Source organism: Narcine bancroftii, chromosome 4 (genome assembly GCF_036971445.1).
Source record: "Narcine bancroftii isolate sNarBan1 chromosome 4, sNarBan1.hap1, whole genome shotgun sequence".
Taxonomy (NCBI): Eukaryota; Metazoa; Chordata; class Chondrichthyes; order Torpediniformes; family Narcinidae; genus Narcine; species Narcine bancroftii.
The window spans coordinates 243,347,944-243,360,377 of NC_091472.1; the positions used below are offsets into that span (position 1 = coordinate 243,347,944).

General features: G+C 36.9%; 1 protein-coding gene across 4 annotated transcripts in view; it reads left to right on the forward strand.

The window, feature by feature from the left end:
* satb2 (SATB homeobox 2) overlaps positions 1–12,434 on the forward strand; it is a 240,128-nt gene that overhangs the window by 85,053 nt on the left and 142,641 nt on the right. For all 4 annotated transcript variants that reach the window (XM_069934541.1, XM_069934540.1, XM_069934539.1 and 1 more), the window contains exons 7-8: positions 10,307–10,360; positions 11,898–12,364. In XM_069934541.1, coding sequence (XP_069790642.1) covers positions 10,307–10,360; positions 11,898–12,364 — 521 coding nt within the window. The remainder of the gene's footprint in view (positions 1–10,306; positions 10,361–11,897; positions 12,365–12,434) is intronic.

The window sequence follows — 12,434 nt, forward strand, 5'->3', positions numbered from 1 at the left end:
TATGCCATCAGGGCATACCTCTCGAATGATGTTCTAACGTTGGCCTCCGATATCTCAGGGTCCTCAGCCTTTGCAGGGATTCCAGTAGACACTGCTTGGTTCACCTTCATGTAACTTTCCCAAAATTTAGCAAGCATTGTGATACAGTGCTGCTGTCATTGCTATTTGTTTCCACTAGATAGGCTGTTAAGATTTTTTATACTCTTTGTCCCTTGTAAGCATTTGTGCGTGCCATTGTGCAATCAAGGCCATTTTACACGCAACCTTTTGCCACTGATAATCAAGGACACAGTGGAAGAAAACATCTTTTGTCAATGGAACCTGCTCTGCACCAAAACATAGCTTTTGTAGATCTGATTAGTTGTAGGAGTGAATTACCCTGTGGATTTCTTTTATAACCTAGATTATTTTATGCTATTGAATTTTCTTTACTGGTATGAATATAGACACTAAGGGTGATCATTCACAGGTCCCACAGCACTTTTACTCTTTGTTATGTGATCTGTCAGTTATATCTTGTATGAATTGGCCATTACTGAAATCTGGCCAGCATCTCAGAACACTGGCAAAATGCCATCAATGCTGTCAATGTAAAGTTCTTCAAATTCTCAGGAAGAATAAGTGAACCAATGACAGTCTCCTCTTCCTGACCAATATCCTCATAATTGGTGCTCTAGTTATTGTCATGGCCATTTCATTGTGCCATACTCAACAACAACTTCTCATAACAATCTCCCTGTTCTGAGTCCTTGCAAGGAAGGAGATAGGCAGATGAACAGAGAAAATTATTCAAGACATCTTAAAGCTCCCTTGAAGTGCAACATCCCACCAACTTCAAGGAACCTCTGACTCTTAAGCATTCAAATTGGAGAAAGAGCATTCAGGATGGAGTTAGGAACCTTGAGTCCATGCATCAGGAAGGCTTGCAAACTCTATCATATCCACCCACCTCTCTTGCCCCATCTGTGCAAGAGCCAGAAGTCTCTATGTTGACCATTGATCTTCAAAGAAGAAGACTACAAGGAGAATCCTATACTTTGTCATGCAACCCTAAATTAAATCAGTAAGACCATGAGTGTATTCAAACAATAATTTAATTCCATGCTGAATAAAGTCAAGCAAACAATCCGAGAACTCAAGAGCAAAAGTCTATTTTCAATTTGCTAATTTGGCAATTTGCCCAATGTAGTTGTTAGTTGTTTGAATTGTTCAAGTCTGCAATACTTGCCCATCATGTACCCGTAAGAATTATATTTAAATTATTCTTGAATGTATGTAATGAATTGCCTTCCACATCATTCAGTTGAAGAAAATTCCACGTTTACCATTCTTCCTCATCTGTCCTAAATGGCCTTTGCTCTATCTTTAAGCCATTTGCCTTGGTTCTGGAATTTCTCCCGATCGGGTATATCTTTCTGGAATGCCCAGTTCTGTCAGGATTTTGTACGCTTAACTGAAAAGTCTCCACTTATTTCTCTAAATTCTGGTGAATAATTTCTCCCAGTCTTTTTCCATATAGCAGTCTTGCCAACTCAGGAATACAGTAGAGACATTATTTCCAAGGCTTTTTCTGCCCAATCAACAATTCAGCTTTTTTTTTACAAATGTGAGCTTTCACATTGTTATATTGACTGGTACATTGTTATTAGGATCATCAGTTAACCACTGAAATTGATTATTGACAGAAATAGCAATTTTGCCAACCCCTGACATCTTGCAATCTCTTTTTAAGAAATCCTCTGAAGGTTGAGCATTTTGTGAGAATAATAGAGTAAAAATCTGGCCATTGGTCAGTGTAGCATCTTGCTTGCACTTTAGACCTGAATGTGAGGCAGATGCTAGGCTACAGATTAGTTATATATTTCCCACTACTTTTGAATTCACCAGGTTCACAGTCTAACATGTAGAAATAAATGAAATAAACTTGTTTGGGTATTGATAGGAATAACAACTGATGTCTGGAAAATCTGCTTGTCTGGCACTAACAAAGTCCCAAGAATTATGCATTTATGGAATTTTATTGCATTAATATTTTTCTGTGCACATATAAAACATGCAGAATAGCACTGCACAATTTTTTTCTTTGTCCCGAAATTACTGGCTGCGATGTTCCAGCATGAACCTCTGTGCAATTTTTCACAGGGAGCAAGGCTCTCAGCACTTCACTGCCCAGGGCTGTCTCAATGCCGGTAGCCTGTTATACACACACACACACACACACACACACAAAATGGTTTTGACAACTGCTGTGGCCTTGACCCAGGCTCCTTGGTCACCAATTCTATCTCAAAGAGTCTTCAAGTTTTAATAATACTTGGGACATTAAAAAAGAGGAGTAAAGATCTTGTGGGGGGGGGGGGATGCTAAATTGTTTTCACATGCTGCACACTTAATTAAAAACATTAAAACTAACCTTAATAAATAATAATCAACAACTCGCCTGGGAGTCAGTGTTCCATTTGGTTTGTATGAGACTATTGTGCCTTAGCCCAATGGAGGTTTAGCAGGCAGGAATCCAATGGGGCTGCAGCATTGGGTCAGCAAGTAGACCAGATAGCAGTGGTAAAGTTGACTGCTGGCTTAAGCCCATTCAAGTGTTGGATGTTGTTACTCTGCAGGGTAATCATGGCTAATGTCTGGGTAACTCCAAATGTTCCCAATTTTACTGGTCTTTAACTTTGTTCCATCAGGTAATTTTATCATTCTCCACTAAAGTTATTTCATTTGAGGCAAGTGCAGTGAAAGAAATTCACATAAAACAAATGTGCATCTTTTGACAATCGGCATCTCCAAGAACCTCCTGAGGTGTGGGGGCTAAGTGTGCAAATTTAATTCCATTTCCACAAAATTTTTAGTGAACCATCTCTTGATGTCGCATCTTTTCAAGAACAGAATGCATCTCTGGCGCCTCCTATTGACTCTCTTCTTATGCAAGTTAATGTTGAATGAATACCCGCTGACTCCACTTTGCATTAAGAGTGATTACTGCCTCTTTTTGTCATAAAGTAACATGTGACAAAGTTATGAGGTAAGAACAGAAGAAATCCGAGCAGGAGGAGCACATCTGGCCTGTTGATCCCATTCCACAATTCAATAAGATCATGGCTGATCTGGCATAGACTCAGCTGAATCTATCTGTCTTTTCCCCATAACCCTTAATTCCCCTATTATGTAAATTACCATGTGTATTTGATTTATGTTCAGGAAATGAGTCAATTACCAGGAGTTAATGGAATAAATGAAGTAAAGACCAAACAAATCTAACTTTGAATCAAAATAACCCTCTAATGAATTACAAAAATCTAATTTTTACTTGAGGCTTAGGTGAGTTGATTCATAGGAAAATTTAACTTAAAAAAATAATTGTAATAAAATGCAAAAAATGTATACAAGACAAGAATTTAAAATGTTATGTCATGTTTACAGATCTTACTAATTCTGAATGCTTATTCATACTCAACTTTTTCAGAGTAAATCTAAATTTTATATTCATGGCGATAAAGCAAGAAAACTGCTAGTTCGATAATTGAAAGGTTATAATGCTAAGCAACTTATTTCAGAAATTTGTAAAGATAATGGGATTATTACTACTGACCATATTAAACATCTCAACAATTTTACTCCAAGCTTTATAAATCATTATCTTCTAAAGATTCAATACTTATGGAGAAATTTCTTGACTGTTTCTTCACTCTCGTTAGAAAACCAGACAGTGTTGGGAAAGAATGTCTTCTGAGGAGATGATTGCAGTAATTAACTCTTTACAGTCTGGCAAAGTTCCTGGTGGCCTCCCAGTTGAGTTTTACAAAACTTTTTCTCATTCATTGGCATCCTATTTAGATTCATTTTTTTTCTGAATCTTTTATTGTTGGGAAATTACCTCTACTTTTTATGAAGCTTCAAATTCACTTATTCCCAAAAAGAATAATAATCTATCTGATTGTTCTTCATATCGGCCAATTTCTCTTTTGAATGCTGATGGAAAGATTTTGTCTCAAATATTGGCCTATAGGTTGGAAAACATTATGCTCTTATTATTTCTGAAGATCAAACTGGTTTTATTAAGGGCCGTTTCTCACAATTTAATGTCTATCACTTATTGAATATTCTCTATTCTCCTCCTGTCTTATTCTTTGAGTGTGCTATTTCTTTAGATGCCGAAAAAGCCATTGACAGGGTAGAATGGTACTATTTATTTAAAGTGTTAGAAAAATATACTTTTGGCCCTAAATTTATCAATTGCATTAGATTGATGTATCTATCTCCTGTTGTCTCAATCCTTTACTAACTCTTTAAAATTCAAACATTTACTGTGGAACTAAGCAAGGATGTCCTCTTAGCCCATTGTTATTCAATTTGGCGTTGGAACCATTAGCTGTGGCCTTTCATCAATCTAATTTTTTTTTTGGAATCCTCAGAGGTGTAAGTGTTAATAAGGTTTCCTTGTTTGAGGATGATATTTTTTGCTGTACATTTCAGATTCTGATCATTCAATTCCATCCATTTTGTCATTACATTCTCTATTTGGCCAATTTTCATATTATAAATTAAATCTTTAGAAAAGCAAGTTACTTGTATTGAACTCTTCTGGTTCTTTAGATACTACCCTTCCCTTTAAAATAGCTAAAATATCGATTTAATTATTTAGGTGTTACTATTACAAAAAAAAAAGAATGTTCTTACTTTATTGAATCATGTTAAGAAATTTTTATCTCCTCTTTCAATATCCTTAATTGGGCAAATTAATGTTAAGATGAATATTTTACCTAAATTTCTGTACATTGTTTAAGCTGTTCCTGTTTTACTCTAAAAACTTTTTTTGATTCACTTGACTCAATTATTTCCTCATACATGTGGAAAAATAAGTGTCCTCATCTTAAAAACATTTTCCTCCAAAACCTTAAAAAAGAAGCTTTACCTAATTTTAGATTTTATTACTGGGCAGCTAATATTAGATCTATCAATTTTTGGATTCATTATAAGGACGGAATAGATGCTCCAAATTATATCAATTTAGAAACTAATTCTACTAAAAAATATTCTCTTATTTCGATACTTGGAGTGCCATTACCTTTTTCTGCATCCAAATTAACCAATAATTGTTGTTAAACATACTGTTATGGGTTATATGATATATTATATATAAATATGTTTTTAAAAGAGATTGTGGGGGTTTAGTGTAGGTCACTTCACATCTCATTTAAAACACAAGAGCTTTGCTGAAGATAGATATTCAGGCTCTGTGAGTTTGCAGAGACAATGGAACTGCTTTGGAAAGAATTTTAAAAGCAGGTGCAAAAGGAGAAGTCTGGGCTCAAGTGCTGATAAAGATCTTTCAACAATTGGGTTTGGAGCCTTGGGAGAAGTTGGTTTTTACAAGCAGAGAGGAAAGAAAAAATATGAATTCTCTATGAGGGGCAGAGAAGTCAGTTCTTCAGTAGCCTTTTGAGGCTGCAAAATGCCAGGCTTGTTGAAAACCCCATTTTGAAGACTGTTTGTGAGTTCTATGTTCAGCCTGTTGAAAACACTTGTAGTCCTTACAAGAGGAAATGGTTGGCTAGAGTGTTTCTCCTGAAATAAGGGAAACAAGGGGAACTCTGTGGTGATCTAGAAGAAGAAGTTATCATTTAGAAAACCCATGATGGGGCAAGTTTCTTCGGCAAGACACTGAAGTGACTGATTGGAGGAAATCAGTTTGTATGTGTCCAACGAGCAACAAAAATCTCTTTGAAACCAACAAGAATCTTCCTGAGCAGTAATCATTTACCTTTAAGCACTAGAGCCTGGTGAAAGTTCATAAATGTTAAATTCTGTGCACATTATAAAAATTACCTGATACTGGTGAACTTGGAGAAGTGAGAAGTAAATGATTGGACTATTAAAGCAAAGAACTTTCCTGAATATATACACATTACATACACGTGCACTTAGAATTAAAATAGGGTTAAGTTAGGTTAACTTAAGATAATAGTAATAAGTTAAAGTTTGATCCTGTTTTTATGTTTAAAGAAAATTAAAATAAACTTTTGTTTAAGTAACCATCTGTCTATTGCTGCTGGGTTTTGGGGTCCTCTGGGCCCAAAACAATACTTTGAGAATTCAGTTTCAATTTAGAAAATTTTTGGATTTTATAGATTTTTATTTGCTAGCCCTATATTATTAACTTTTTTTTTCTCACCTTCTGTGAAAGATTCTGCTTTTCATGAATGCTTTAAGTTGGGCATCTAAACTTTTCAAGATTTATTTATTGATCATAATTTAGCTTGTTTACAACAACTATCTTTTAAATTGCCAAAGTATCATTTCTTTAAATACTTACAAATTAGGAGTTTTTTGAATTCACTATTATTGAGATTTCCTCAGGACCTTGGTATAAACACAATAGGGATGATTTATAATGTTAAACTGAATCAAAAAAAGTTGATATCAGATATATATGATTTCTTATATATACCTTTCTTATATATCTCATTCTCAGATAACTCATGGGATTTTATCTTAACATTGATAAATTTCTCCTCTTTATGTGCCCATCATTCACTTCTACAATTTCATTTCTTTGAATTGTGATAGATGTAAGACTAAAGAGGGTGCCCTCTTATATATGTTTTGATCTTGTTCCTTTCTTTCCAAATTTTGGGAAGGTATCTTACATACCTTATCATTAGTTCTTTATACAAATCTTACACCTAAACATTAATTCCTCTTTTTGGATCAACTAAGGAAATTGATTTGAAATTTACTGTGTCTCAATCCCATGTAGTTTATTTCACTTTCATTATTGCTAGATGATCAATATTGATGAGATGGAATGATGCTGTCCCTCCTACTCGTACTCACATGGTGGTATGTCTAACTTAGGGGGAAAAAAATCAGATGTTCTTCAAATGTAACGGAATAAAATTTTCAAGCTTATGGGGTCCTTTTATTAACTTTTTTCCATAATCTATGAGATCATTTAGGTCTTGTAAGCTTGTGAGTGTTTTTCTAATGGTAGTGAAATTTTATGTATTTACCAAATAACTTTGGAAGGAAATGGGATAAAATTTATAATATAGTATCATTTTATTTTGTTTTATCTTTTTCAGGTAACAAAATGTTATAACTGATTAAATGATTAGTTGATTTTTTCTTTTTTTTTGCTTAATTGTTATGATATTTAGTTTGTATGTAACAGATTTTCATATACATCTTTCTTTTGTATATTTTCTTTTTCATATTTCCTCTTTATCTTTAGATAAATATGGCTTCTACTTTTTGTATTATTATTGTAAAATTCAATAAAAATATTGAAACAGGAAAAAAAGTAATAAATGCAAAAAATGTATGAAAGACAAGAAATTTAAATAATTTGTCATGTTTACAGTTCTTATTAATTCTGAATACTTACTTGAAATATTTTTCTCAGAACTCTTTTTTTTAAATTTAGTTTCTATTAGTATCCACACAGAGGTAAACCTTATTTCTATATTCCTCTTCTCATTAATTATTAAAACTGCTATCATAAATTTTGCTTCAGATGCCAGGTATTAATATTAATTAACATGATGAAATATTAATGGAAAGTAGGCTAGTTGTAATCAATACAAACCTAATCCACTGACCACTCCCTTCTCTTGGAGTTTAGGAATAAGACCATAGAGGTGCAGAATTAGGCCATTCAGCCCATCAAATCTGCTGTGCCATTCAAATCATGACTGATGCATTTTTCTCTCAACTCCATTCTGCTCCCTTCACCCTGTAACCTTTGAAGTCCTTACCAATCAAAGACCTATCAACCTCCACTGCCATCTGTGGCAACTGATTCCACAGATTCACCACATTCTGGTTTAAGAAGTTTCTCCTCATCTCTGTTTTAAAGGATGTCATTTTGTTTTAAGCAAGTACCCTCTAGTCCAAGAATCTTCCACCACTAAAGACATCCTTTCCATTTCCACTCTATCCAATCTTCAGTAGATTTCAATGAAATCTGCCCTCATTCTTCTACACTCCAGCACAGTCCCAAAATAGTCCCTCTCATCCCTGCGATCATTCTTTTAAATCTTCTTTAAACCCTTTACAACACCAGTCCAAAACATTCTAAAACCTCAGTATTACATCCTTGCTTTTATATTCTAATCCTCTCAAAATGAATGCTAATATTGCATTTGTCGTCCTTACTAGTGGCTCAACCTGTAAGTTAACTTTTAGGCAATCCTGCATGAGGACTCTCCAGTCCTTTTGGATCTTCACTTTCTGAATTCTCTCCCTAGTTCAGAAAATTGTCCACGTCTTTATTCCTTCTACCAAAGTGCATGACCATATACTTGCCTATGCTGTATTCTATCTGCCAGTTCTTTGCCCATTCTCCCAACCTGTCCTAGTTCCTCTGCAGACTCCTCAAAACTTCCTGCCCCTCCATCTATTTTTGTATCATCTACAAATGGCCACAAAGCCTAAATTATTAGCCTACTGAATATTGTGAAAAATAGTGACTCCCCCCCCCCCCCCCCACTTTATTCCCATGCTTTGCCTTTGCTTGTCAGCCAATCCTATATCCATGCTAGTATCCTTTCTATAATATCATGGACTCCTATCTTGTTTAACAGCCTCATGTGCAGCACCCTGTCAAGGCCATTTGAAAATCCAAGTAAACAACATCCTAACTCTCCTTTGTTGGTCCTGCACATTACTCCCTCACAGAACTCCCAACAGATTTGTCAGGCAAGATCTTCCTTGAAAAACACAATCATGTTGACTTGAGCCTATTTTATCTTGTGCTTTCAAATACCCTGAAACCTCATCCTTTAGGCGGCATGGTTGGCGTAGTGGTTAGCGCAACGCCTTTACAGTGCCAGCGATCGGGACCAGACCAAGATTCAAGTCCTGCGCTGCCTATACGTTATCCCCATGACTGTGTGGCCTTTCTCCGGGGGATCTGGTTTCCTTCCACCATTCAAAACATACTGGGGATGTAGGATAATGGGGTGTAAATTGGGTGGCACAGACACATGGGCCAAAATGGCATGTTACCATGCTGTATGTCTAAATATAAATTTAAATGTAATAATAGACTCCAGAATCTTATCAGCCACTGAAGTCAGGTTAATTGGCCTATAAATTTCCTTCTTTTGCTTCTTTTGTTTCTGCAAAAGTGAAGTGATATTTGCAATTTGCCAGTCCTTGGAACTATTCATGACTCTAGTGATTTTTGAAAGACCACTACTGATTCCTCCATAATCTCTTCAGCCGTCTCTTTCAGAATTCTGGGGTGTTGTCCATCCAGTCAAGGTGATTTATCCACCTTCAGCCCCTTCAGCTTTCCAACCATCTTCTCCTTAGTAATAGCAACTGCACTCATTTCTGCCTTCCGACTCCCTTGAATTTGTGGCATTCCACTGATGTCTTCCACAGTGACGTCTGACGCAAAATACCTATTTAGTTCATTCGCCATTTCTCCAGCATTATTTTCCAGTGTCTGATCTCCACTCTCTGCCTCACTTTTACTCTTTGTATATCTGGGAGAAAATGTATCCTCTATTATTTTTCATAATTTCTCTGCTTATTGGGTTTTTTTTTAGTTTCCTCTGATCATTTTTAAAGGCCACTGTGCTTTCCCACTAACTTTTGCAATAATGTATGCCCTCTCTTTTGCCTTTATGTTGACTTGACTTTCCCATGTCAGTGAAGGTTGCTTCTCCCTTCATAGTGCTTTGTTGAGATAAAATGATCCTGCATCTTTTGAATTATTCTCCAAGATGCCTGCCATTGTTGCTCTACTATTGTCCCTGCTTGGGTCCCCTTCCAATTATCTTTGGCCAGCTCCTCTCTCACACCTTTGTAGTTACCTTAACTCAACTGTAACACCAACACATATTTAGTATGTAAGCAGAGTCAGCTTGTGATAACTATACAAGCTTTTTGTATTCCTTCCCATTCAAAGGTAAGTGGATTATAAGCCTTCTGCACCTATAACAAAGTTCAGATTTATTGTCAGTGGATACATGTCATCACACACAACCCTGAGATTCTTCTTCCTGTGACCTGGGCAGAATTTCTACTTATCAGTAGTGAAAACTGTACTCAAGAAAAAGATATGAATGCCAAAGAGAAAAATGTAAACAAAATGACTGTGCAATACAGAAACGATAAATAATGTGCAAAGTAAGAGCCCCGAATTGAGTTTGTTCTTTAGGAGTTTGACGGTGGAGGGGCAGCAACTGTTCCTGAACAATATAATACCAGGAATGTCTTCTAATTACTTTTTATTTATTAATTCCTAGAAATTCACTTGCATTCTTATCGTCTTTCTCTTTTACTCCCCCAGAATCAACACAAGATTGCGTTCCTTCAGTGTTTCAATCAAACAGACTATTCAAAGGTACACTGTTCACCAGCCAACCCTACTCTCATCCCATTTCATTGGTGTCCATCTGCACTCTTCAGAAACTTCTGATTTTTAAATTGTTGCTTTACTTTTTTTAAATTGATGTAAGTGATAAGAGCTGGGCAACTAATAAACACTGCATGTATCTATTCATTATTTTGCAGTGGACCTTTAGGTGACCTTTAGGCAGGAAGATAGACCATGGCTTAATCATGGCTGTGGGTCTTAACATTGACTGTTTGTCAAGGCTGGATTTTAGGAACCATTCTTATTTTGCAGCCTCCCCTGAATAACTCCGCTTCTATTTCGTAATGGTGCTTTATAAGCAAAATATTCCCTGACCTTTTTTTTTTTAAGATTGGGAGCAAAACTCATGGAAAGGAATACAAAGTAACAAAAGGTACCTAATCTTCAAAGGAGCTTGTGCATCTGTCTGGCAATGCATGTTTATTTTTTTTCCCCATTTCCAATGTATGTGAAGGGCGTATCTTGACCTTGGTCTGGGCTAAAACTGTCCCACTGTTTCCACTGGACGAACACTTTCATCAATGCGCTCGGTCTGTACTGAGTCCACAGTAGGTCCTGAATGAAGAAAATGTGAATGCGTAAAACAACTGTCAGCACTGTTGCCAGTGAACACTTTTTCAAGGCACAAAAACTTCAGAGTGGTGTTTTACTGGAGCAAATTAGTAAGTGAAGAGAGGGGGAAACAGATGAGCCAAAGGTGTAATCGGAGGCTGGTGTCATTCATTGATGTTGTCAGGGTTAAGTGATGAAGATTGCCTCTGGTCCAACTTATCAATGTGGGAAATGATTCTTTTGGTTATTCTTCAGTTTAATAAGAACACAGACATTACACAAGAAACCTCTTGTAATTGCCCCGAACAACCCCATCCTAAATCAATTATTTAATCATTCTTGATTAGATTATATTACTTGCATGGCAGCTTTGCCTTGTCATTTTGTAAGAGCTGAGGCAGACTTAACTGACAGCATTCCTCGCATTGTACTTTTATTGAATAGTCACGCAGTGTCATCTCTACAGTAGATCTCGTGTTTCAAAATCATACCAGGAGCCATTTCATCAAATCAGCACCTCATAATGTCCACAGTCAAGAAACAGGGCAAGCAAACAGTTCCATCCTTGATTATCTTCCACGTACAATCCATGCCAAGAGAAAGCTTTGTGACGTGATCCTGACAGAGGAGCTTGACCTCATATAAACGAACACTAACATGCTCATTTATATTGAGGAGGCGGTGCCTCAGGTGATACGTTATTGCACAGAGTCACACCAGCAGAATGTAAAAATGAAAACACAATGTATTGCTTCCTTTTCTGAAATATTTCCATTTGTGCAACAATAAACTTCTTTAATGCAACAGATTATTTGCTATTACCTTCCAGTTAAAGCCATGGTGCCTTTTTTGGATTTTTGTGAAGTACTTTAACTCTGCACTGGATTTTTATATTTGCATTTTACTGATGATTACTAAGAGTGCCTATCTTATTCTTTTTTTAAAAATGCAGCTGAACGAGAAAATCTGTCAGAATACTGTGTCCTGGGACAGCGGTCACCTCATCTGACGAACATCAATCAACTGGCGAACTTGGCCAAGAGCAGCGAGCAATCTCCGCATGGTCAGCTTCACCACAGCCCACCCATCAGGAGCCAAGGCCCGGGCTTGCAACCGATTATGAGCCCCAGTCTGTTGTCACCGCAGCTCAGCCCTCAGCTGGTGAGACAACAGCTGGCCATGGCTCATTTGATCAACCAGCAGATCGCTGTCAGCAGGCTGCTGGCTCACCAGCACCCCCAGTCCATGAACCAACAGTTCCTCAATCACCCACCCATCCCCAGGGCTGTGAAGCCCACCGAGCCAGCCAGCTCCTCTGTGGAGGTCGCTCCAGAGATCTACCAGCAGGTCCGGGATGAGCTGAAGCGAGCCAGCGTATCACAAGCCGTATTTGCACGGGTTGCCTTCAACCGTACACAGGTATGTGTGTAGGCTCTTTACTGTTGGCGGAGAAACACTGCTCAAACCAAGATCATAAAGATGTGATAGC